Source organism: Oryctolagus cuniculus, chromosome 11 (genome assembly GCF_964237555.1).
Source record: "Oryctolagus cuniculus chromosome 11, mOryCun1.1, whole genome shotgun sequence".
Lineage (NCBI taxonomy): Eukaryota > Metazoa > Chordata > Mammalia > Lagomorpha > Leporidae > Oryctolagus > Oryctolagus cuniculus.
The window spans coordinates 113280657-113308117 of NC_091442.1; the positions used below are offsets into that span (position 1 = coordinate 113280657).

The 27461-nt window shown below is 45.2% G+C and overlaps 1 protein-coding gene across 50 annotated transcripts in view; it reads right to left on the reverse strand.

The window, feature by feature from the left end:
- Positions 1-27461, reverse strand: part of RBFOX2 (RNA binding fox-1 homolog 2) — a 319017-nt gene that overhangs the window by 103038 nt on the left and 188518 nt on the right. For 4 of the 50 annotated variants that reach the window (XM_070052858.1, XM_070052855.1, XM_070052856.1 and 1 more), the window contains exon 1: positions 3104-3365. The exons of 30 other annotated variants lie outside the window; for them this stretch is intronic. In XM_070052858.1, coding sequence (XP_069908959.1) covers positions 3104-3130 — 27 coding nt within the window. In that variant the 5' untranslated portion in view covers positions 3131-3365. Of the gene's footprint in view, positions 1-2795; positions 2922-3103; positions 3370-15123; positions 15863-27461 lie in introns of those variants that run through there. 16 more of the 50 variants (XM_051845988.2, XM_051845983.2, XM_051845995.2 and 13 more) reach the window with 10 other exon arrangements.

The window sequence follows — 27461 nt, forward strand, 5'->3', positions numbered from 1 at the left end:
CTCCCCACCACCCGGCTCAGAGGCGGCACTGGCAGCAGCTCAGGTGAAAGACTTCAGCCTCGCAGCTACACGGAGGGGAGATAGCAGACAATGGAACTGGTGATTCATTACAAAAGAATACACTCCGGAGCAGGCGGCCTGCTGCCACATGGACTCGCCACACTATTTAAAGGAACAGCAACCCTCTTTCCAACCTCCCTTATTCTTAACACCTTCCCTTCTCTAGGTTCTGATGGAAAACAGATTTAGAAGAAAATGCCAGCAAAGCGCTGAGCTGTCCAAGAAAGGGCTTTGTGTTCCCTAGAAACTGGCAGTCGTATAGCATAGTAGGGTACAGACATTTTCTTTCATATCTACACTGTAAAATCTTTTCCTCTCTATCCAGTATATTTTTCCCTTTCAACAATAAACAGTATAACTGAGTTTGAGTCTGGGTAACATTTCTTTTCTTTTCTTTTTAAACTAATTAGGAGTTGAAATCATTGGCAGTTTTTCTAGTTTTACACATATGAGAATGATTTTTCTACTTTTTATTCCACATTTTTATTCTCGTAGATATAAGAAGACGCAATCATTTGCTTTTTAGCACACCACATCAGCGTATCTACTAGATTAGAATTTCATCATTAAATTACTTATTGTAAATGACAGAGCAGTTTGCTAATTTACACAAAAACAGGCCTTATAAACCCAGAGCGCATGTGATGATGAAGCAGAGGCACTTGCAAACACTGACATGGATCTAACGCTGTGTGACGGAAATGTCATCCTCTGACAGCCATTCTCTACCAGTGCACAAATGGTGTGATCTGAGCATGCAAAGAACTCAGCAGCAAGATGGTGAAAACACATCTGAATACCTCCCTCGCTGCACCAGTCAAGGCACTAAATACTACAATATTTACCCTGATGACCCAGCCCCAAACAGTGTGGACGGTTTACAATGAGAAGGCTGTTGTGACAGGTCATTATTAAGCATTGGGATTGGATGTCTGGTTCAGAAAAACACAAAACAAAACATTTTTAAAAGCCTCAAGACAAATGAAGGATTTGGTTCACTTGGTTATTTCTTTTGATGCTTTTCTAGATTATTAACAGCTGTATACATCACAATAACACAGAAATTACATACAACAAAGCAAATGTGTTGCAATAGTGAAAATCCCAAGTTTGTCTTCCGTCCTTCCCAGTTGTACAAATATTCAGGATGGGCAAAAACTAGCTACTTCTTTCCTTGGGCTTTTAGTACATCTTGACAAAAACGGATGATTTTTAATGTATCTACTAGAATTCTTAACCACCCAAAAGCCCTTCTCCCCAGTTCTCATTTGTTTGCTCTGCTTCCTTCCTAAAAATCACAGTTGCCTTAGGTCTGGTGGCCAGGACTACACTGCCACGCGTGCCTAAGCAAGGGCACCCCAGTCAGGCTCACGCATCCCCGCAGCTTCTCCAGAGACCACGGGGAAAGATTTCAGGAAGCCATGGAAACTTCTGATATAAAAACTCTCAGTACAGATTACTCTTTCACTGATTTAAAAATATATATATATAATGAAAAGTCAAGTAGCTGAAAAGCCTTCAGTAATAACTGGAAAAGAAGAGCACTATCACCCTCTAATAATGCCGGTTAATGAAAATTCAAAGAGGGCTCCAAGGTTGAGCAAGTATCATCTCCCAAGCAACAGAGAACCCAGAAATGGGTTTTCCATCATACGAAAATTGAAACAAAAATAAAGCAGTGCTTCAACAGAATTAATCAGACTGATGGGTAGGGGATAAGAAGTGGCAGAGAAACATTTCAAGGGTTTCTCTACTTTCCCAAAGAGGGAGGGGTCTTCGGATCATCTGCACACTCAGAACGGCTGCAAAATCGCACTGAGAAGATCTGCTCTTTGAAACTTCCCTTCCTTCTGGGTCACGAAGGGAAAGCCTCCCTGCAGGTCCCCCTTCCATCCAGCACTGCGGGGCGTTATATAACGCGGAACTGAACAGGCTCCCAGCTCCTAGAGCCATGCCTCGTCCACAGAGCAGCTGACTCTCTCGCCCTCCGGTGGTGACCGCGAGAGGGAGAGAGAGGAGAACACAAAAAAGGGGCAACCTCCTTAAAAGGAAAGCACTGTCCAGTGATGAAATCTCCCTACAGAGCAGAAAAGCCTGGAGTGAAACCGAGCCTAAGTCTGGGAGCACAGGACTCGCGCGGTCTGTCATGGAAATGCTTTCTCATTGATAAATCACAGCCCATCCTTCCCTCTCACCCCACGCATAAAGAAAAAGGACGAGAGCAGTGTGCAGAAGGGTGCACCAGCCCTGCCAGGGAGAGCCGTGGGAGAGCACTCGCTTCTCCATTTGTCAGGAATGACTTGCTAAAATGCAGATTAGATATTGCCTGGCACAACCAAAGGGAGGGGGCGAGAAGGAGAGAGGTATCTTCCATTCCTACACCCTCTCCTTCAGATGTCTTTAAAGCCTGTGTGGTTGTCAATTGTACATAAAGATGTGTTCTCCTGGCAGGGAGGGGTCTGCCTTATCTCTGTTACACCTGGGTGCTCCTATGACTCCTAATGAAAATACTCTTGGACAGTAACAAAGCCACGAAAATGAGACATCCTTGTTAAGCCTTGTGTGTAGTAAGGCGTCTAGAGCGAAGGCAGCAGAACTGGCATTCCGCAGCCAATTCTGAGAAACCAAAGTGAGTCAGGAACCAGGTTTCCACGGAAGACAAATTCTTCTGCAGCTCTTAAAAGGAAGGCAAAGCCCTCTCTCCTTTTTGGCAGTCTACAACAATCTCTTCCTACCTCTGCAGGCTCGCTCTCCCTCCCTCTTCTCAGAGCCAAGACAAAGAGGTAGACAAATCCCCACAGGGTCTTCCTGAGCTCCGGCTGCACAGCACACTGCACAGGAAACAGGAATCGGCTATGGAGCTGAGGGAGGGGAGAAGCGGGCTGTGGATACGCGGCACACACCGCGACACAATGAAGCTGGCCTTTCCTAAGCAGACAATTAACAGCTCAAACTCTGCCTCGATCCCCCCACCCCCCCAGACCTTTCCTTAGATCCCGGAAAAGGGAGGTTTCCAGCCACCAGGAGGACGCACAGCTCTTACCTGAGTTACCATTTTCTTTTTCTCCATACACGGAACAGAAGAGGTGATAAACCCTTCAAAGCAGCAGTGCTGGGCACACCTCCACAGCCTCCTCTTCCTCCCCCTCCCCCGCCAGGCTGGCGCTTTAAGGGCGGATAATCGCTCTCCCTTTACACCGTTTTCCTTCCTTTTTCTTTCTAGTGTTTCTTCCTTTCTTTTCTCTCCCCCTCCTTCTTCCTCCAGCTCCCTCCCATATCTCAGGCAGATGGCTGAAGGAAGCCCCACCCCTGAATGCCTGAGGTAATTAATCAGAGCAGAGCCCCACCTCCTCCTCCCACCCCACCCCTCCCGCTGGCTGACAGCTCCCAACTCCAGAAGCAGGCCTGCCAGGAGAATGGCAGTTTGGTGGGCGTTTTGCGCACGCGTGTGTGCGTGTGCGTGTGTGTGTGCATGTGTGTGAGCGCGCCCGCGCACACGGGGGAGAGGGGGAAGAAGGGGGAGAAGCAGGAGCCATGTGCGGGCATATTTTAAGAACGGGATGGTGGCATTAATTAGCACTGAAAGCATTCATAGCAACTTACGATAGTTAACACGGGCTGAGAGGTTCCAGCCTGGAATATCTGATAATGATATTTTTTTTTTTTACAAAGGCTTTCACTGATGTAGAGTTTACAGATGATGTACAACGACGGGCATATGCAAGAACTCGCTGGTCTTGAAGACCAGCCCACCCTCAGGAGGGCAAAGGACTAAAGGAGGAGGGAGCGACCGCAGTGCTCCTTTTCTGTACTGAAAAGGGCGTCTACAAACACGGCCATCAGGAAGGGAGGTGTAGACAGATGTGGACACAGTGAGGCTTCGTAAGGCGACCGGCGTGCATGGGGGCCACCTTTTGTACCACCAGCCCTCTGTGTTTCAGCCTCTTTTGGAAAAAACAAATCCTTCCTTATATACACACTGGACATCCGTGTTACTACTGCACACAGTAACTGCTACTATACACTGCTATAAATACAGACAGTTGAGGACATGTTTGTTGAACTTCAGAGTTTCTTCAGTGTTCTCCTGTCTAGAAGGTGAGCACTGAAGACGTGGTGCAGTCCAGAAACCCTGCTCTGATTCTTTTACTGGCTATCATGCAGGAGTCTTTAGCCTCTGAACATAAATCTAATAATCTATTTTATATTATTAAATATTCAAATAAAATAATGTGAATGTTTAATGAGTTTGTGACTTTATGATCATCATCCCATAAAATTAATATTTCCTAATTTTTTAGTATTCTAATAGGATCCCATTCTAAGGAATTTATTAGCTGTTTTATTTCTGCCATATTTATAACTATAATAGCTGAGAGACTACTCAAAGGTCAGAAAGAGTCATTCTAAAATTAAGCTATTTTAACAATAAATATATAAATAATTCAAAATTCAAAATCAAATCACACAGAAAATATATATATATTTTTTTCCTGTCTTCTGGAGGACTGATTGGCAAACGTAGAGCACAGCTTTTCAGAAACCCACGGTCCAGCTCTGCAGCCGTACGGTGCCACCCTGTGTTGCCTGGGTTAATGATCACTGTAACGATCCTGAAAGGAGCAGAGGAACTACCAAGCATATGGGGAACCTGGTACCTCATCCATCCTGAGCACCATGCCAGGGACCATCCTGGGCAGCTACAGATACCTGCACACTCTGGTATAATCTATAGCATATACAGAAACATGTACAAAAGGATGGGATCTTCAAAAATTAGGAACAAAAAGGTTACCAGAAAAGGAATAGAAAGACCCGTCCTAGGCCTGTTCTTATTTAACACCAGCACAAATGTTTTGGAAGACAGAACACTTAGTGCTCTCTGAATCTGCAACCGAAAAGTCAACGGAAGGAGATGAAACACGGTCCAATGTTTTTTAAGGCAAAGTGAACAAGCAGCCGGCGGGCAGGTGAGTGTCCCTGAAAAGAAGAGCAACCCACCGTCCCTGTGGAAAATCTACATCGTGTGTATGGGACGACTGTTTCCAGTTCTAGTACAGGAACTAAACCTGAGCATTACCGGACATCATTCTCCAAAGGCAAGCAGACAGAACCTGCCACACACACACCCTACTGTCAACACCTGCCCTAGAAAAGCCACTGCTACCTTGACGCCTGAGTGTGACTGCAGCCACCACACAGCACGGAAGGAGACAAGACTCCTCCGAGAGTCGATTTTTCAGAGATGAAAAGGCCATGAGGGACCCCACACATGAAGTGCAGGACTAGGATATGTACGATGCTGCGCCCGGGACGTACGCCTCTTTTCTACATTAAGGATCGATATCTACCCAGCAAGTAATGGGTTTACAAGTTCACACTCACAAAGATTCAGTGCAAGCTAAAAAATAAAAATATAGAAATGATTTTAATCAACGCACTGAGTGACAGGCTCACAGCGAGCTCTGGACCAGCACACTGTCACCTGAAGTGTGTCCCTGACTTGAAAGGCTGGCATTCGGAGGACAGTATGCTCCCTGGTGCCCAGCAGAGAGCAGAGCAACTGAGCAGCCTGGGCTGACACCAGCAGAAACAACCAGAGTCCCTGCGTGGCTGAAGGTACCTGGTAATGTACCAAGGAGAAACTCATTTGGGCTCTGTGTGTGTGTGCACGTATGTGTGCATGTGTGCACATGCACGCATATGTGTGTGAAATGAGGCAGGGGCAAGGCAGGCAGACATTAAGAATGTCAGCTAAGGGGCAGGCGTTGTGGTGCAGTGGGTTAACGCCATGGCTTGCAGTGCTGGCGTCTCATATGGGTGCCAGTTTGATTCCTGGATGTTCCACTTCCTATCCAGCTCCCTGCTGATGCACCTGAGAAAGTAGCAGAAGACAACCCAAGCACTTAGGCCCCTGCACCCACATGGGAGAACTGGAAGCTCCTGGTTCTTGGCTTCAGCCTGGCCCAACCTGGTCACTGCAGCCATTTGGAGAGTGAACCAGCCAACATCTAGCTCTCTCTGTGACTGTCTTTGAAATAAATAAATAAATCTTGGAGGAGACCATGTTCAACTCCAAGCTTCTGGTACAGTGTCAGGGACATAGCAGGTAACGTACCGCAGGGCAGGTTTACTAAAACAAGCGAAGTAAAGGGCCACTCCTAACTGTTTCCTTGGGGTTCATGCAGCCTCCAGAACCCCAGCTTTCTTTCCTCCATACAATCAACTGAAATTTGTCTCACTGAAGCCACCAAAGACCCCACACGATGGCCTACTTCAATGGACATTTTACTTTCCTAGACCTGTTAGTGGATAACTGTGAGTTCAGATGGTCTCAGAGGTTCCTGATCGTCCTCTGTCCCTGTTCATCCCTTTCTCTATCTTACGCTACTTCCTCTGCTGTCATCTGTTCACTGCATGCCCAAGGTTTTACTCCGAGGGCAGGGTCATGTGCCTGTCTGTGCAGACATGATCCACGGTGGCCCTCAGAGTCTTGACCAGGCACAAACCTTTTGAGTCCTGGCTTGCTCTAGGTGTTGAACTCAAGCCATCACTTCAATTACCACCACTTCCCCAATGACTCTCACATTTCTATACTTAGATATTCTGCACATCTAATTTAAAAGACCAAAACTATGTTAAATTCTCAAAATCATTAATTCATGTGACAGACATCTGGGTGCCTACTCTGTGATGGGTGTGCTTCCAGGCACTGGGTGGGGGTGGGGGTGGGGAGAGAGAATACGTGGTGACACAGAGGAAGACCCTTCTGTTTGTGAAGCTGAGTTCTGGCACTCATTCAGCCATGTTTGTTTCTATGGTGGACAGCTGAACCCTGTAACAGGTAACACGGCTACCATTTCTTGAGAATTTACTCTGTGGTGGCTTCTTACTAGGCAATCACATGTATTATCCAGCCTTATCTTCACGCAAGGATGAGGTATTTTAATTTCCCTCTTGGAGGGAGCCAAGGCTAGATGGAGGTAAGCGACTTGCCCATGTGACCTTAGCAAGCCGCAGAGCTCTCGTTCAAACCCAAATCTGTCAGGAAGCCTGGAGTCCTTCCCAGAACCCTCCTCCTCAATCACACCACACTAACCCGGGCGATTCTTTCTATGTCTCTAGCTCTGCCCTTTCTTTTCCTCTCTAGGACCATAAATTCAGTTCTGACCTCATGATTCTGTATCTGGCTCCCCACATGTCTCTCTGCCTCCAGTCTCTCTTCCCACCAAAGCTTCTTACTTATACCACAGTGATCCTTCCAAATACAAATCTTGTCACTTCTCTGATTAGAATCCTGAACTACTCGGCCGGCGCCGCGGCTCACTAGGCTAATCCTCCACCTTGCGGTGCCAGCACACCGGGTTCTAGTCCCGGTTGGGGCGCCGGATTCTGTCCCGGTTGCCCCTCTTCCAGGCCAGCTCTCTGCTGTGGCCCGGGAGTGCAGTGGAGGATGGCCCAGGTGCTTGGGCCCTGCACCCCATGGGAGACCAGGAAAAGCACCTGGCTCCTGGCTCCTGCCATCGGATCAGCGCGGTGCGCCGGCCGCAGCGCGCTGGCCGCGGCGGCCATTGGAGGGTGAACCAACGGCAAAGGAAGACCTTTCTCTCTGTCTCTCTCTCTCTCACTGTCCACTCTGCCTGTCAAAAAATAAATTAAAAAAGAATCCTGAACTACTGCCTACACCCTATGGGGGAAAATCCTAACTCTCAGGCGGGCACCTGAGACACACGCTGCTGCCCTCCCAGCTCTTCCCTGCCCCGCACACTGACAGAAGTGCAGCTAGGTCCTCAAGGACCCACTCCTCCTGTTCTCCACTTGAATGTGGCCATCCACCTGGCTAATGCATCGTCTAAGGCGTCCTGCAGGCATGCCCAATTCCAGAAAGTCTTTCCTGACCCCACCTGTCCCCAGGCTGGGGTCTGCCTCAGCATCTGATCGGTGGTACATAATCATTAGAGTTACTATTTCTGCCTAACTATGCCTAGGCTATGAGTAGTCTAGAAATCACGGACAAAGGGACTGGTGTTGTGGTGTAGTGGGCGAAGTCACCACCTGCGATACGGGCATCACGTACGGGCGCCAGTTCCATGCCCTACTAACTCCACTTCCCATGCAGCCCCAAGCTAATGGCCTGGGAGAAGCAGCAGAAGATGGCTCAAGTATTTGAGCTCCCGTTATCCATGTGGGAGACCTGAAAGAAGCTCCTGGCTTTCGGCATGGTCCAGCCCTGGATGATCTGGCCATCTGGGGAGTGAACCAGTAGACAGAAGATCTCTCTTTGTCTCTTTAATTCTGATTTTCAAATGTAAGGAAGGAAAGAAAGAAAGAGGAAGAAGAGGAAGAGAGAGAGAAAGAGAGAGGGAGGGAGGGAGGGAGGAGGAAGGAAGGAAGAGAGGAAGGAAGGAAATGAAATGAAATGAAATGAAATCAAAGCATGGGCTTTGATTCATACCATGTCCCTAGTTCCTTTTTCTTTTTTTAAGATTTTATTTATTTATTTGAGAGACAGAGTTATAGACAGTGAGAGGGAGAGACAGAGAGAAAGGTCTTCCCTCCACTGGTTCACTCTCCAAATGGCCACGATGGCCAAAGCTGAGCTGATCTGAAGCCAGGAGCCAGGAGCTTCTTTTGGGTCTCCCATGTGGGTGCAGGGGCCTAAGCACTTGGGCCATCTTCTTACTGCTTTCCCAAGGCATTAGCAGGGACTTGGATCAGAAGAGGAGCAGCTAGGACATGAACCGGTGCCCATATGGGATGTTGGTGCTGCGGGGGGTGGGAGGGGGCGCTTTACCCACTACACCCACAGTCCCTGGTTCTTAACTCTGTGCCTGAATGCACAGTAAATGAATAAATGTTCATAGAAATAAAACAGTAATACCTGGACTTCTATCTGGCCACTGTGTAGCCATTCACGGATATGTAAGGATGAAGAGTATATGTAGTTATCAAAGTAATATAGGAGATTAGGAAGAAAAATTAGAAAAGCATTCTTTATCCCAAGAATGTACTTGGAAATATCTTCCTATTTATAAATTTACTTTAGTATCTTCAGTATGTTATAGAAATCTGAAGCTGAAAGGAAGATGTACCAAATGAGTGGGAGAAGTTTTATTTTCAACTTTATTGGAATAGTTCAGATTCTAGACAAAATAATACCCAGTAATTAAGAAGGAAAACCTTTAGGTGCCCCTGATCGTCACAATTTTATGTAGATGTGACTCAACTCTCTGCCTCCACCCACGTACCAGGAATGCCATAAAAGCAGACCCAAGAGGCCTGACTAGAAGGCAGAGCTTGCTCATACTTTCCCAAGCTGCCTTTGACACCCCAGTGAAAAGCAACATTAAAGGGAGAACATTTCCTGCAATAATAAAAACTTGTTAGTATAAAAGCTCTTCACAGCACGCCCCCACACAATAACCCTAACCAAGTGTAAATAACAATTTACACTGAACACATATTGAATACCTTTCCAGAAGCATCTCTCACACAATGCCACTCTGACATCCTTTGCCCCAACATCCCCCTTAATACAAGTGAAACCAAATTAGAGCTCACTCTGTTATTTCCCTAACTTCTTTTCTCTAGTTTAGGCAGGACCCAGTTACATGGAACACATTCTAGAATAGGAAAAAAAAAAAAAAAAAAAAGAGTAGAATTTGAACCCAATTGCTTTAGACCTTATATGCTTATAAAAGCCAAACCCTCGAATTTATTTATCATCTTGAAATTAAACCTTTAGAACAAGACCACAAATAACATACCCTAGGACACTGGTGAGACCAGAGAAATTAGAAAGTGTTACTTCATTAATAAATATCTGGCTTCTGGCAATTGACTCTTACCAGTCTACCTTTGAGCTATGCCAAACCCCAGACAACTAGAATCAGACATGCAATTGAAACTACAGGCAGCCAGCGCCGCGGCTCACTAGGCTAATCCTCCGCCTGCGGCGCCAGCACACCGGGTTCTAGTCCTGGTCGGGGCACAGGATTCTGTCCCAGTTGCCCCTCTTCCAGGCCAGCTCTCTGCTGTGGCCCGGGAGTGCAGTGGAGGATGGCCCAAGTGCTTGGGCCCTGCACCCCATGGGAAACCAGGAGAAGCACCTGGCTCCTGGCTTCGGATCTGCACGGTGCACTGGCCGCAGTGCGCCAGCCGTGGCGGCCATTGGAGGGTGAACCAATGGCAAAAGGAAGACCTTTCTCTTTCTCTCTCTCTCACTGTCCACTCTGCCTGTCAAGAAAGACAGAAAGACAGAGAGACAGAGAGAGAGACAGAGAGACAGAAAGAAAGAGAGAAAGAGAGAAAGAGAGAGAGAGAGAGAGAGAAAGAAACTACAGGCATCAGGCATTCCCAGAGACAGAGAGAGAGAGAGAGAGAGAGAGAAAGAGAAAGAGAAAGAAAGAGAGAAAGAGAGAAAGAGAGAAAGAGAGAGAGAAAGAAACTACAGGCATCAGGCATTCCCAGTCATCTGTGAGAGACTGAGGAAAGGGTTCTCAAACAAATATTAAAAGGGATGGGATGGGAACGGATTTGTCAAATTTCTGGTCTGAACACTTTCCTGAGATGCCTGCTTAGTCTAGCAGGTGTATTTCTCTCCATTAAACTTTGCTATCTCATTTACCACTATCAAGAAAATAACACATGATCAACCTGTGAAAGCTGATGTGTGTTATACTCCAGTATGAGAACAGGCTATGACTCTATTATTAAGTTACTGCAGACTGCTGTCTTATTCACCACCACACCCCTGGGCCTGGTAGGTATCTGGCACATGGTAGGTACTCAAAAGCATTCAGTATGTAGTAAAGTAAACTCCGAATGAAGAATTAAATATCACACACACACACACAGACACACACACAGACACACACACATACCAAGATCATCTTCCCACAAAGATTTGGATGGTGTGTGGGCTAATTTACTCTCCAGCATTTCACAAACCTGAACACCCCAATATCCAAAGTTCCTTAAAGATTTATTTATTTAAAAGGCAGGGTTTCAGAGAGAGAGGAAGAGACAGAGAGAGAGAGAGAGAGAGAGAGAGAGAGAGAGAGAGAAATGTCTTCCACCCTCTGGTTTACTCCCCAAATGGTCTCAATGACCAGAGTTGGGCCAGTCCAAAGCCAGGAGCCAGGAGCTTCTTCCGGGTGTCCCAAGCACTTGGGCTCATTAGCAGGGAGTTGGATGGGAAGTGGAGCAGCCTGGACTTGAATTGGTGCTCACATGGGATGCCGGCGTCACAGGTGGCAGCTGTACACACTACACTAACACTGGTCCTTCAAAGTATCTTTTAGACAAGCAACTTGCTGCCTCTCAGTGTTCCAGATGTCTGATATCCTTAAGGTGTCCTTGGCCACCCTAAACCCTCAAATCATGATGTTTAGCTACACTTCCAATAATTTGAGACTCTGCTTCCTCTTCCTCCAACTGTTCCATTCATAACCTGCAGTACAGTTCAGTGAAAGTGCCTAAGGAGTAACTGATAACAGATAATACTTCTAAATTGCAACAACAGTTACATTTTAACCCTCCAGTCAGAGGTGGTAAATGTTTAATACAAAAGAGTGTCCACGAGACTAACTTCAGAAACGCTTTCTCAGACAGACTTTGCTGGGCAGTCACTGTCTCTGAAGTCACATCTAGTAAACCCCTGTCTGCCTGTATTCTAAACTGATTTGGCACAGATTACATTTTGCAAAAGTAATAATAAAATAATCAATTTCAACTACTTTTAGGACAGGTATGCTTTTACTAACAATAAGAGCAACGAAAGGTCAAGCACCTGACACTCTCATACTTTACTGTCGCCTTCTATTGAAGGGATCTCACTTTGTTTATCTTAACACTAGCAATTCTAGAAATGCCTCGTTAAAAATCAGTAGAAAGTCTTTAATGAAAAAAAACTATTAAAAACACTATATTCAATCATGCCCTCAATAATTTTCAATTGCATAATACACTGGTTCATAGCTACAAATATTATGCAATGAGGAGCTTTGATTTAACCAAGTATAATAATATAACAGAAGCTAAAAAAAAATGTTTAGAACCACAGTTGAGATAAGAGTTTTTGTAGCAAATAACCAGCTATTACTCACTTAAAAACGCACTGAAAGAAAACTGTTAGCAGAAAAAGTTTATAAAGCAGGGGTTAGTGTTTGGTGCAATGGTTAAAAAACTGCTTAGGGGTCGGCGCCGTGGCTCACTAGGCTAATCCTCCACCTTGCGGCGCCGGCACACCGGGTTCTAGTCCCAGTTGGGGCACTGGATTCTGTCCCAGTTGCCCCTCTTCTAGGCCAGCTCTCTGCTGTGGCCCAGGAGTGCAGTGGAGGATGGCCCAAGTGCTTGGGCCCTGCACCCGCGTGGGAGACCAGGATAAGTACCTGGCTCCTGGCTTTGGATCAGCGTGGTGCGCCAGCCGCAGCGCGCCGGCTGTGGCGGCCATTGGAGGGTGAACCAACGGCTAAGGAAGACCTTTCTCTCTCTCTCTCACTGTCCACTCTGTCTGTCAAAAAAAAAAAAAAAAAAAACAAAACAAAAACCACCTGCTTAGGACACCCACATCCGATATCAGAGTGCTTAGATTCAAGTCCTGGTTCTGCTTCTGATTCAGCTTCCTGCTAATGCATACCATGGGAGGAAGCAGGTGATGGCTCAAGAACGTGGGTCCTTGCCTTCCAGGAGAGACTTGGATGTGTCTGGACTCCTGGCTTCTGCCTGGCCCAAGCCTTGGATATGGTAGGCACTTGACCAGTAGATGGAAGATCAATCTCTCTCTGTGCCTTTCAAATAAAAATAAATAAATAAATGTAATAAGGTTAATTTTTTAAAAAAAGATTCTAAAATAGCTTTGGATACTTCAACTTAAAATGTTTTCAACCCCACTAATTTATTGATGTGGAAGAATGGAGAATGCTTTTAAATTTTAACGTCCTCTTACCTGTATTTCCAAGCTACTTTAATCTTACACAGAGGAAACCTACTAAATGGAACAAAGTCAGAAGGTATCGTTTCAAATACTGCCATTTATCACTACTAAATCTTAATGACCAAAAAGATTTGGAGTGGCAAATTCAGCTTCCCCCACCCAGATTGATTGATTTATTTGAAAGGCAGAGTTACAGAGAGAGAGGGAGAAACACAAATAGATATTCCATCCACTGGTTCACAAATGGCTGCAATGACCAGAGCTGGCCAGGCTGAAGCCAGGAGTCCTGAGCTTCATCTGGGTTTCCCACATGGGTGCAGGTATCCAAACACGTGAGCCGTCTTCCACTGCTTTCCCAGGCACATCAGCAGGGAGCTGGATCAGAAGTGAAACAGCCAAGATTTAAACCGGTGCCCATATGAGATGCCAGCATTGCAGGTGGTGGCTCTACTGCCACACTACAATACCAGCCTCAGCAAATTCGCCTTACCACGAATTAGTAAGATTTCACTGTAAAAGACTTTATTAAATTATGTCATTCTGAACAGGAACTCTTTTTAATCCATCCCCCCAATTTTTTTGGTGGGGGTATCAATTTTCTGTCTTGAAAATTCATTTCCATGCTTTAATTATTTGTCATATATCTTCACTGCCTTAATTCTTTGGGGAGATATTTTTACTTTTTCTACTTTTTCCTCAGATAATTTCTTTTTTAAAACCATTATTATAAGTCCTATGCTCTGCTATTTGGGTTTCAGAAATTTACTGTTCACAGATGTTTCCTGTCAGAAGCACGTCAATATTTACTTGTAAGAAGATTTGCTTCTAATCTAGTCTAATGAAAGTTCAGCTTTATGCTGTCACACAGGCCAATCTATTGTTTTATGTCAGTGGAGAAATAATTGGCAGATAAATGAAACCCCAAAAATATCTACTCAGTATTATGGTAATTATAATATATAAACACTCTTAATTTGAATAACAAAAAATAACGGAAACTGCTGTAAAGTTTATGTAAAACATACAGAGACCCCTGTATTCAAATATAGTTAAAAAGGAACATAGCCTATACCCCTCCCACATAATTCCAATAATTGTAGCTTGAGACTTGGAGAGAGAAAAAACAAAACAAAAAAAACTGTCCAAAAGACCTAATTCAAACGCGCTTCATTTATTTTAGGCACCAAATTCCTATTTAAATGTACAAGTCAGCATTTATTTTAACCTTATGCATTCCAGTCCAACCAATAACTCAGGTGCTATTTATTGGAGAAATGGCCATTTGAAAGAAACAAAGGAAGTATAAAACAACTAACAGCCATGAAAATACAAATGAACTAAAGCAAACTTAGAGATCAAGTAGTATTTATAATTCAAAATCAATTGTATTAACTTTTTATTTTCCTGTTCAGTACAATTATTACTTCAAAGAATCATGACACATGAGAAATCATCTGTTCTAACTCCTTCGTTTCATGTACAAGGAAAGTGCAGTCAAGAAAAACGAAGCTATCTGAGTATGAACCCAGAGGCGGTTAGCAGTACAGCTGGGACCAGAATCCAGAACTCTGAACTTCACCTTTACTTAGTAGACTGCCATTACATGCAAGGAAAACAGATATTCAGGAATATGCTTCATAACAGCCTAATCAGATTCCAGGTTTCAACAAGCGAAAAATTAAAATGCCACTAATCCCATAACAAAATATTTTAAAATGTTAGACTAAAAATAGTCTAAGCATGGAGGGAACGCCCTCTACTAGTTATCACCTTTCTGGAAGAGACAGCAACATTGGGAAGCCACCATCCATGCCTCACATCTGCCCAAAATGGAGCCTAAAGTCCACCATAAGCCATGTTTTGTTCTGTTAGATTCATACTGCCCATCTTTGCAGCTTCCGAACTTTTGGAGTTGAAAACCAACCACTCTGTCCAGTCACCAATAGTATAAAATTCAAACTCCTGCTATGGCAAATAAGAAAAAAAAAAAAAAAAAAAACTTGGTAAATTCAAGCACCAAATAATATGCACAGGTCAGAAGACAGCCTAAACGCATTTCATTCCACCACCAAGTCTTCCCATCAATCAGACCATATCTAGAAAAGAAGTCACAACCCTTAGCTTACCTGGACAAGAGGATACTGGTAATCCATACAGTATACACCATACATAGCCAAGAGGAGCAAAGTCTTCAGATAAGGACAGTACAGAAACAGCAAAGTTTTTGCTTTGGTTGATTCTAGCTGTCCTGTCCACAGGAACAAGGTAGCCCCAGAGCTCCTTGGCTGACGACCAGTCTACGCAGAGAGGTATGCTGGCTCAGCGGATGAAGTCGGAGCTGGGTTCAGACCAGGCCTCCACACCAAAAGGATTCAACACCACACAGAGGAGATGGTCAGGGGATGCCAACAGCTCTGACAGAGTCACTAGTTACAGACTGAAAACTATACTCGAGATTACTGTTGATTTTAAACTGACAACTACACCAGAGACTCAAGAAGCAGAGAATGACAGCCAGGGAAGGGAACACGGGCTCCTTAAAGTGGCACACAAACACGGCAGGAAGCACACGGTATCCAGGAGCCAAAATAATATATATGTCCCAGGCTTTCCGTGCGTCAGAGGGAACACTCCCAATCCAGGACATAGAAAGGCAGATGGAACCAGTATTATTTCTCCATTCCTTCTTGGGCGGGAGTACGCACGCGCAGACACACACACAGACCCTTCTCACTGTCTCCGGCAGAGACAGGTGTTAGGATTAACTATATAAAACCCTTCTGCCGTCGAAAGGAATGGGAGAAAAAAGTCACTCTATGCATGCAGTAAAGGGATCCCTTTCACGACACTGTATGTTTTTGTATCATGTAACACCTCCCTCCCTGTGCTTTAACAGCGGCTAGGACAGCTGGCAGGACAACCAGGAGAAGAGAGGAAGGTGGCCCCAGCTGGGAGGCAACCTGAGTCCACTGGAGGCCTTCAGACACGCAGGGCCAGGCTCTCAGCTGTTCCAGTCAAACTTGGAGGGATTAACTCTGGCTGCCTGCAGAAGGGGGGGTGGGATGGTCTTTAGAAGAGCCAGCTGCTTTTCCCCTTTTAGGAAGCTGCCTCGCCACCCTCCCATTATGCACAACACACATGTGCGCATACTTCTTTAACAGATATTAAAAGCAGTAACAAACATGGACAGGTGTCAGGTCAGTCTGACAAGCCACAGCAGTTAAGAGTTGGCTTTCAGAGTCCACACAGTCCACTGAAATCAGAGCCTGGCTAAGGAATTCTTAGAAAACAGGACGCAAAGTACACAGAAAGGGAAAATAAATGGTTCCTGAGAGACATGCTTGTTGCCACTGTTGCAGGTGAGAAGGCCTTCATTTGAGGCAGTATTCCAAAGTCCAAAATGCTACCTAATTCTAAATTCATGTCAGGGGCCATGCCCTCCCTGACCTTGGAGAGCCGTGATCACATGACTCAACTGTCAGGATGCATCCTGAGGATCTCCGTGAGGGCATCACCAGAGTGTAGATGCTACCACCTCCCCACGCCTCAGAGCAATTTTTCTCCTTCTATGGTCATTGCCATTTATTTTAGAAAGAATTCTAATTTTTTTAAAAGTTTTTATTTATTTGAGAGGTAGCTAGAATTACAGACAAAAAGGGAGAGACAGAGAGGTCTTACATCCACTGCTCCACTCTCCAAATGGTCTCAACAGCTGGGCCGATCTGAAGCCAGGAGCTTCTTCCCCATCTCCCACATGGGTGCAGGGGCCCTAGCACTGGGGCCATCTTCTGCTGCTTTTCCAGTCCACTAGCAGGCAGCTGGATCAGAAGAGGAGCAGCTGGGATACGAACTGGTGCCCACATGGGATGCCACCTCTGCAAGCAGATGCTTAGCCTACTACGCCACAGCTCAGGCCCCAGGAAGAATTCTTTTTGAGGACTCAAAATGGCCTTCCTACATCTAAGGACAGTTCTCTTGGTTAAACAGTCACCCTAAGTCAATTCCAACATATTATCTCCTTCTGCAGGTACGGATTCTGTATTACTCACGAGGGACAAGAACACAGTGACTCAGTATAAAAGCCATTTACTGAACACCTATCACACACAGAGCCTGGTGGAGAGTACAGGAGAAATGAACACACGCAGTTCTGTTGTCAGTGACTGTGTTTCATGGGAGAAACGAAATGGTGGAGAGCCAAAGGACAAAACACTTCTACAAAACCAAACACGGGAAACTTCTCACACATGGAATGACTTAAAAAAAAAAAAAGATTTATTTATTAATCTGAAAGGTAGAGTTACAGAAAGAGGGACAGAGAGAGAGACAGAGGTCTTCCATCCGCTGGTTTACTCCCAAATGGCCACAATGGCCGGAGTAAGCCGACTCAAAGCCAAGGGCAAGGAGCTTCTTCTGGACCTCCCACACAGAGGAAGGGCTCCAGCACTTGAGGCACCTTCTACTGGTTTCCCAGGCCACACACAGAGAGCTGGATGTGAAGAAGAGCAGCCAGGACACGAAGCAGCGCCCAGGTAGGTTGCTGGTGCCACAGGCAGAGGCTTAGCCCACTACACCACAGCGCTGGCCCTGCGGAATGACATTTTTAAAAGTTGCTCTTAATGAACACTTTCATAGCCTCACCTTCCCCATCAATTCAAACTCTAAGACCCTACTTTGTCAATTTTTAACAGAGATTGCCCGGGCCCCCTAACATTTTAAATCTGACCTGCCCTCACTTTAAGGGCCCGTAACATACATTCTGATTGTATCCTATGTAGCTATTAAAATGGTAGAAATAAAAGGAACATTTTTTTTTTTAATTTGACAGGTGGAGTTATAGACAGAGAGAGAGAGAGAAAGGTCTTCCTTCCATTGGTTCACTCCCCAAATGGCCGCTATGGCCGGCGCTGTGCAGATCCGAAGCCAGGAGCCAGGTGCTTCTCCTGGTCTCCCATGGGGTGCAGGGCCCAAGCACTTGGACCATCCTCCACTGCCCTCCTGGGCCACAGCAGAGAGCTGGACTGGAAGAGGGGCAGCCGGGACTAGAACCCAGTGCCCATACGGGATGCCAGCGCCACAGGCGGAGGATTAGCCTAGTGAGCCGCAGCGCCGGCCCCCAAAAGGAACATTCCTGCATTAAAATCTTACACTATATTTCCTTTTCTCACGCAGTCAAGTGGTTCTCCAGTCCTTCCTCCTGTAACTCCTGTAACTCTACCATCTCATCTCCACTCCACTTCATCCCCTACGTGACAGCCGCACTGGCCACATGTACTTGCAAACTAGCACATTAAATCACTGTGAAATCCTCTAAGATTCCTTTTGATATGAAGACTGGAAAGTGATGACACCTCTCATAAACCACAGAGGGCCATGGTGAACAATGGTCGACAAACTTAGACTTCATGAATTAACCCAGTTCAATATGTGGCGAACTAATTACAGAAGACAGAATTCCCAGGTGGTACTGTATTTAAAATGACTGACTACAGTTCAAATCCTAAAGCAACTGACATAATTTAAGCCTTAAAGTGATCCCCTAAATATGCTATTAGCACCAAGTCAGTTTTTTGAGATTTAACTACATCTTGCCAACAGATGGACACTTGTACACACAAACTGAAACAAGTAACTAACATGTTACTAAGTGAAAAAATTATGTTGCTGAATAATGTGTAGAATAAAATTCCATACTTGTTATGTGCAGGTATCAAGAATCTATGCATGTCAATCAATAATTATGCTATATATGTATTTGGGTTCACATACACATATATAATTTATTCACTGATATTTATACACCAATATATGTCACATACACACATTTTACTTACACACACACACCATAAGACAAAAAAACCCAATACTTCCAGGGAGTAGGATGGAGGGTAGTAGGCAGTTGATTTTTACTTATTACTTTGGATATAAATGTATAATTTATTTAAATACATTTTAATGTGCATTTATTGCACTGATAATTTATCTTATTAAAATTTTAAGGAAACCAAAACAGATTTTACTTTCAGTACAAAAGGGAAACTGTGCTATAAAATAATCTTTGGTGAAAGTGGCTCTGATGGCTGCAGAATCTGAAGGTGGGGAGATCAACCGGACACTCCCGCTGCAACAGCCTACAGATGATTAAGGCAAAAAAAAAAACAAACCACACACACAGAAATGAGCAGCAGCACAAATAAAGACAGTAAAGATATAGAGACATAACCAAGACAGCACCCACAGTAACCAGAAACTGTCTCCATGCATGGTAGAAAAGAAAAAAGTATGGAAAATTAAATACAACACTAAGGTTCCAAGTCTAGCTGTAGCTGCCTGGCCAAACAGGAATGACATTGCCACAACAGGGAAATCTGAAGCATGAACTGGTCTGAAGTCACAGTGGAACCCGCAACAGAAAGCATCTACCAGACAGGTGGAGTGCAGGAGAGGTCAGGGTTAGGGATGGAGATCCAAGAGGAGAAACAGCCAAGTCCACGACAGGATTGAGACTTCTCTCCCACACTGATGTAGTCCACATTTATTGAACATCCACCATGTACTCCAAACAAAGAAAGGATAGAGAGAAAAGACAAGGGGGGTGTGGGGAGGGAGAGATGGAGCTGGGTAGATGGCAAGGGCTGAAAATAGAATCTTAAGGAATACTCACTTGTAGGCGGCAGAAATAGCAACAGAGGATAAAAGGCTAGGCAGGATCACGGACGATTCACAAAAGCCAGGGCACAGAGGACATTTGCCACTGCTCTTCAATCCCGTGCCCCTCACTCTAGAGGAGGTATTTCATAAGTCGATAACAGAGACAAATATATAACAGTGTCAGATGGACATATAGAAAGGGTAAAGCGAACAAGAATGCAGGCAAAAATGACCGAATTTAACAAACAGGAGCTTAGGGGTTTTGACTTAGTAAAAAGGATGGCAGCAAAACTAATGAACCCAGGTCAGAACGAAAAATAGACATAACATCTTTACATGTATTTTAACAAAACTTGCTCCTTTTTTCTTAAAGATATATTTATTTTTTTTGAGAAGCAGAGTTACAGAGAGAGGGAGAGACACAGAGAAAGGTCTTCCATCCTCTGGTTCACTTTGCAAATGGCCACAACAGCCAGGGCTGGGCCAATCTGAAGCCAGGGACCAGGAACTTCTGGGTCTCCCAAAAGCATGCAGGGGCCCAAGCACTTGAGGCATCTGCTGCTGCTTTCCCAGGCCATAGCAGAGAGCTGACTGGAAGCAGAGCAGCCGGGACATGAACCAGCACCCATATGGGAAGCCGGCATTGCAGGCAGAGGCTTAACCTACTATGCCACAGCACCAGCCCCTAAAACTTTCTATTTTGAGGTACTTGTTTTCTAAGTGGTAATAACATTTTTAAAAAGTTTTGATACATTCAACTATCTACTGCTACCCCAATCAAGGTCATTTTTACTTCGTTTATATTTTGGCCCTGCACCTTGGATGCGACTGTTTTCTCACCCATTTGAAACTGTTCAAATTGGGCCTCTACAAGGCCTTCTAAATGACATTTGTTCCATGAAGCTCTTCCTAGTTACTTCCAACTAGAAGTCATTTTTATGTTCTCTGAACACACACAGCACTGTTTTGTTTTTAGGACACTTGCTTTTATCTACCAAAATTTCTTTAAGGTTAAGACTTATCTGTTCATCTTTGTATTTTCCTTGAAAGTTAATCAAATAACTCACAAAGTACAGGCCCAGCTCTGTATGAGAAGGGAGGGCTTGCAGAAACCTGAAACCACAAATCACAGGTCAGCCAATGCACTCCACACCCAGGCCATCACTTATTCATTCAGTCAATACACATCATCTTAGCAAGAAGTCTCCAACACTGTATGAAGTCCAAGAAAAGAAAAAGCTCGTAAAGCTCTGAAAACACAGGGGAGAGCGAGTAGAAAATAATACATACAAAAATACCATTTGGTTAAGTGCCATATTTACCAGCCGTGCCACCACCACCATCTCATTTCCCAGGGTAAAAGAAACCAAGAACATTTCACAAGCAATTAATGCTTAAAATAAGTTGTGAAAACGGCAGCAGTTTTCCAGATGGACTGAAGGGGGGGGGGGGGGGCTTTGCGGTAACAGGACAGAATTCCAAATGTGTGAAACAGCAAGACAGGAGCGAAGAAAGGCAGGCAGGTAAATACATCCCAAACGACAGAAGTCTGTTAAAAAGATTCATATTAAATTCTACTGGTTCTAAGGTACTAGGAGAATGTTTGAATTTTCTACACCGACAGAAATACTTTAAGTTATACTTACCAGAAAACAGCAAATAACAGTTAAGTACGGAAGCATCCGTCCGCACGGCACACACTACAGAAGGAAGGAAGGGGAACGGCAGAGTGAAGCGCGCACGGCTGAGACACGGCATCCGCACAGTGAGGCAGGGAATCTGCGCTTCTGACACCAATGTCTTTCATTAGCCTTCTGTTCTAAGTCCGTACTTTTTTTTTTTTTTTTTTTTTTTTTTGACAGGCAGAGTGGACAGTGAGAGAGAGACAGACAGAAAGATCTTCCTTTTTGCCGTTGGTTCACCCTCCAATGGCCTCCACGGCTGGCGCGCTGCGGCCGGCGCACCGCGCTGATCCGAAGGCAGGAGCCAAGTGCTTCACCTGGTCTCCCATGGGGTGCAGGGCCCAAGCACTTGGGCCATCCTCCACTGCACTCCCTGGCCATAGCAGAGAGCTGGCCTGGAAGAGAGGCAACCGGGACAGAATCCGGCGCCCCGACCGGGACTAGAACCCGGTGTGCCGGCGCCGCAAGGCGGAGGATTAGCCTATTGTGCCGCGGCGCCGGCCCTAAGTCCGTACTTCTGAGAAGTACAACACACCCGAATGACAGGACAACAGTTACTTTAAACCCAGAAAGAAGGATGATATATAAACAGCAAGAATAAAGATACAAATTTTTTAGTTATGTATTTATTTTATTTGAGAGGCAGAAGAACAGAAAAATCTCTACCTGCTAGTTTCACTCCTGAAATGCCTACAGCCAACTGTGAACTCAATCCAATTCTTCCACACGGGCAGCAGGAACCAACTACTTACAACATCACCCACTGCCTCCCCAGGTGTACATCAGCAGAAAGCCGCAATCCAGAGTGGGGCCTGGACTGATCCCGGCCACTCTGAAATGGGATGCAGGTGTCCCAGTTGGTGGCTTAATCGCTCTTCTAAACACCTGCTCCAAGATGGCACTTTCAAGGCAGAAAATAACTGTAAATGTTCTAACACTGTTAGAGAAACATGTCTACAAATGACTTAACTTACATGAGGGGTCTTCAATATATTCATGGAAAATACACATTATAAAAAAACTATATATGGATTTCAAATTTCTTTTTGCAAGAAAATGAACTCATGCTAACTTGTTATGACAGGTCTGAACAGGATCTAGTCTGAGGCACTGAGAAAAATCAGATCTTAACTCAAAAACAGCTCCTGGGCCACTGCTGTGGTGCAGCAGGTAAAGCCGCCGCCTGCAGTGCTGGCATCCCATAGGGGCGCCAGTCCAAGTCCCGGCTGCTCCACTTCTGATGTAGCTCTCTGCTATGGCCTGGGAAAGCAGTAGAAGATGGCCCAAGTTCTTGGACCCCTAAACCCACATAGGAGACCTGGAAGAAGTTCCTGGCTCCTGGCTTCGGACAGGCCCAGCTCCGGCCATTGTGGCTATTTGGGGAGTGAACCAGCAGATGGAAGACCTTTCTCTCTACCTCTCCTCTCTCTGCCTATAACTCTACTTCTCAAATAAACAAAATCTTAAAAAGAGAGAGAGATGGGAGGGGAGGTAGGGAAAGGGAGGGGAGGTAGGGAAAGGGAGGGGAGGTAGGGAAAGGGAGGGGAGAGGAAGGAAAACAGCTCCTGTGAGAGCAACATGAATTCTGCTAAAATCTAAACAAGAACTAGATGCTCATATTGATGGCGGCGCCTGGGTAGAAGAAAGGTGAAAATCACTGATGCTTTATAAAATGTTTATGGGGACAATTCCTCAAAGAAATCAGAAGTTTACAAATGGACTAACTTGTTTTAGGAAAGGCAGCAGTGAAGTTGAAGATGAAGCCCACAGCGACAGACCTTCCACTTCAGTTTGTGGGGAAAAGACTGACCCTGTTGGTGCCCTAATTAAAGAGGACAGAAGATGAACAGCAGACACAACAGTCAACACCAGAGACATCTCAACTGGCTCAGCCAACACAATTCTGACGGAAAAGCTCAAAACTGCCGTGGCCAGATCAGCGACAGAGAGGAACAGAGCTTTTAATGGAAATTTTAAACAAGCCCCATCGAGAGCCTGAAGCATTTCTTTGGAGAACAGTAACAGTAGATGAAATACGACTTCACGTGTACCATCTTGAAGACAAAGTGCAATCAAAGCAAGGGCTACCAAGAGACGAGAGTGGTCTAGCCAAAGCAAAAGGGAACTGGTCAAGAGCAAAGTCATGGCAACAGCTTCTTGGGTGCTCAAAGAAGTTGCTTCTGGAGGGCCAAAGAACAATAACATCAGCTTATTATGAAAATGTTTTGAGATACAGAGATGGGGAGAGAGAGTGCACACACTTCCATGTACTGGCTCACTCTCCAAAGAGCTGCAACAGCTGGGGCTGAGTCAGACTGAAGCCAGGAGCTGAAGCTAAGAGCCTAGAACTCCATCAGGTCTCCAATGTGGGTGGCAGGGACCCAAGTACTTGGCTATCTTCAGAGGCTTTTCCAGGTGCGTGAGCAGGGAGTTGAATCGGAAGAGGAGCAGTAAGGGCTCAATCCGGTGCCGATATGGGATGCCTCTGTCAGATGCAGTGGCTTAACCTGCTGTGTCATGATGCCAGCCCTGCTTTTCCTCCCTGCTCTCGTCAAACATGGGCAATTTTGGCTGTTGTTTTTTTTTTTTAAGGTTTTATTTATTTATTTATTTGAGAGGTAGAGTTACAGACAGTGAGAGGGAGAGACAGAGAGAAAGGTCTTCCACCCATTGATTCACTCTCCAAATGGCCGCAACAGTCGGAGCTGTGCCAATCCAAAACCAGGAGCTCCCTCCTGGTCTTCCCATGTGGGTGCAGGGGCCCAAGGACTTGGGCTATCTTCCACTGCTTTCCCAGGCCACAGCAAGAGAGCTGGATTGGAAGACGAGCAGCCAGGACTAGAACTGGCACCTATATGGGATGCCAGCGCCACAGGCAGAGGATTAACCTACTGCACCATGGCGCTGGCTTTTCCCAGGGGCATTAGCAGGGAGCTAGATTGGAAGCAGAGCAGCCGGATCTCGAACCAGTACCCACCTATACGGGATGTTGACACTGCAGGTGGCACCTTTGCCCACGATGCCACAATGCCATACCAGAACCCTCAGTTCTTTAAGGGGAGGACTCAATGGCTGATACTACTGCTTATAAATGTCTTAAACTTGACAGACTAATGTTAAGAAATAAAACTTGGTTTTTATCCTTTAATCACACTATCCCCATGAACTTTGTGTATTAGATCATTTTGTGTATTATTTTCCCATTCACAAAAACTTTTATATCAACTAACTCCTCCGCAGTGAACTGCAAAATGCGGCCACAATCTGTCACAGCCACTCCCTGGAGAAGTGGGTCTTCTGAATCGAAATTTGCTCTCAGTCTTGTGACCCACACTGGCTGTGGGACACATGTGACATAAGCAGAGACTTGACAGGAGCTGTTCACTGGGGCGTGCCCTCTCTTGCTGTCCTCCAACACTATTTTGAACCCCCCCAAACCAACCAACCTCCCAACTGTTAAGCATGAGAGATCAACCTGAACCACCAAGGCCTGGCCAGCCCAGCCAAAGGAGAGGACTCACCACGTTCTTGATACAACTGTGACCAAATAAATTATTAACATTATTCTAAGCCACTAAGTTTTGGGAAAGTCTGTTATACAGCAAGACCTGCCAGATACAATCAGACAACACAACATTGACATGGCAAAGCTCAACACTGATACCAATTCACACTGTCTTACTGTAGCTTGAAATCAGGCTGTGCTCGTCCTCCAACTCTGTCTTTGCAGCTGTTCTGGTTACTCCAATCTTTGGCCTTTCCACTTATTTTAGAATTAGTGTGTCAATTTCTGTAAAAGTCTGCCCAGAATTCTGATTTGGATTCTATGCATCTACAGATCAGTTGGGGAGAATCAACATCCAAGAATACTGAGTCTCTCAGACCACGAACAATCTCCCTGTGCTCCAATCCCTTACCCAAAAACATGGGTTCCTAAGGGTTATGACTAGCTTTCTCTAGGTTGTGCTGAAATCAAATGCTCCACCTGAGGCTTCTGACACCTATCTCTGTCTCAAGTCCACTACATCCCTTAAGTACCACCTTCTAAGACAGTGTGGTACTAGAATCAAGAGAGAGAGTGTCGCTCCCCCTCTTCGTGGAGGAACGACACAGGACCCTGCGCTGTTCTTTCGTCTGCTCGGCCCTCCCCGGGTTTGCTGCTGGTTCTTCCCGGGTTGGCTACTATCCCTTCCACCTCCGTGGAAGGGCAGTTCCCCCTGGCCACATTCCCCACTTCCGCAGGGGAGCGGCACACCGCCGGCCGGCTTTCTTGGGGGCTGCACGGGTGTTCCTTCAGCTAGATGTTCCCCATAGATGTTCCTGGTGAATGCCGTCTCTCTCCTCCTTTATAGTCCTCCTCCGCCAATCCCAACTCGGCTGCCCACACGCCGAGTACGCTGCTCTCCTCCAATCAGGAGCAAGTCCTACAGTTTATTAGCTGAACTGGAGGCAGCTGTGTAGAAGCTGTTTACTTCTCTCCCAGCGCCATATTGTGGGAGAGCAGATGCATAGAATAAGTCTTAATTCCAGTAACTCAGTCTAGTCCGGTTTGCTCCCCACAGAGAGAAGAAGAAATCGATCAATGGAACAAAATAGGAAGCCCAGAAATAGGTGCACAGGTGCAAAGACAATTCAGTAAAAGCAAGAAAAGTCTTTTCAACAAATGGTATTAGGACAACTGGAAAACCATACACACACACAAAGTTCCTAGGTCCATAACTTATACCATATGTAAAATTCAACTTAAAATAGACCGGACCTAAAAATATAAAACACAAAACTATAAAACTTCTACCTGAAAAACTGTGACCTTAGATTAGCCAAAGATTTCTAAGATATGACATTAAAAACAGGACAAAAGAATAAATTTATAATAAACTGGAGTTCACTAGAAACTTCTACATTATGGGGAGAATAAAAAGATAACCCACAGCAAAGAGAAAATACTTGTAAAGTGCCTACCTGATAGAGAACTTTTATCCAGAGTACATAAGACCTCTCAAAACTCAACCGTAAGAAAATAAAGCCACAATATCACCACATACCTACAAGAATGACTAGAATTAAAAAGCATAACAAAGGTGCGTGTCTTGGGACAGTGGTCACGCACACGCCCAGATCAGGGTGCCTGGAGTCCTGGCTCCTCTGCTTCTCATCCAGTTTCCTGACATCGTGCACCCTGAGAGGCAGCAGATGATGCCTTAATACTTGGGTCCCTGCCACGCTTGTGGAAGACCCAGCTGGAGCTCTGGGCTCCTGCTTCAGCACAGCCAGCCTTTACTATTATAGGCATCTGGGAAAGGAACCAGCAGGCAGATGAACTTTGTCTGTCTCTCTCTGCCTTGCAAATGAAAAATAAATTAATAAAAAAAAGATGTTATACAGAGTAACAATACTGAGCTCTGGTAAGGCTATGGAGGAACTGAAAACCTCATCTCAAATGATAGAATCTCAAATGACACAGCCGCTGTGGAAACAGTTCATGTACAGTGTGCTATACACCTACCATATGATCTATCTATTCTATGAGGACACAGATCCATATAAAAGCCTGAGGTCACAGCCTAAAACTAGAAACAACCCAAATATCAGTCACAGGATAAATGATGAACAAATTGTGGCATATTCACAGTTAATACTACTTGGCAATAAAAACGAATAAACTATTAGCATGTGCAATAACGTGGATGGCTCTCAAACTAATTATGCTGGGTGAATTTAAAATAATCAGGTAAAAAATGACTGTGTGCTTCCACTTATAAAATACTAGAAAATGCAAAGTTACCTCTGGTGACAGGAAGCAGACCAGCAGCTGCCTGGAGCCATGCCCGGGGATGGGGGGAGGGGGGAGGGGGGAGGGAGGGAGTGCTGGAAGGGTTACAGCAGAGCAGGAGGAAACCTCTGAAGATGATTCATATGCTAATCATCATGGCCACGATGACTGCACAGTTGCATATCTATGTCAAACTTAACAAAGTATAAACTTTAAGGATGTGCAGTTTATTTTATACCAAGTTTACCTCCATAGAGTTGCTAAAAATTAAAATAATGAATTCCTGCTCCACTTAGTACAACCCATTTTGTTATTTTTTGGGGGGAAGAGGGAAAAAGTAAAGAGAAAAGGGACAAGG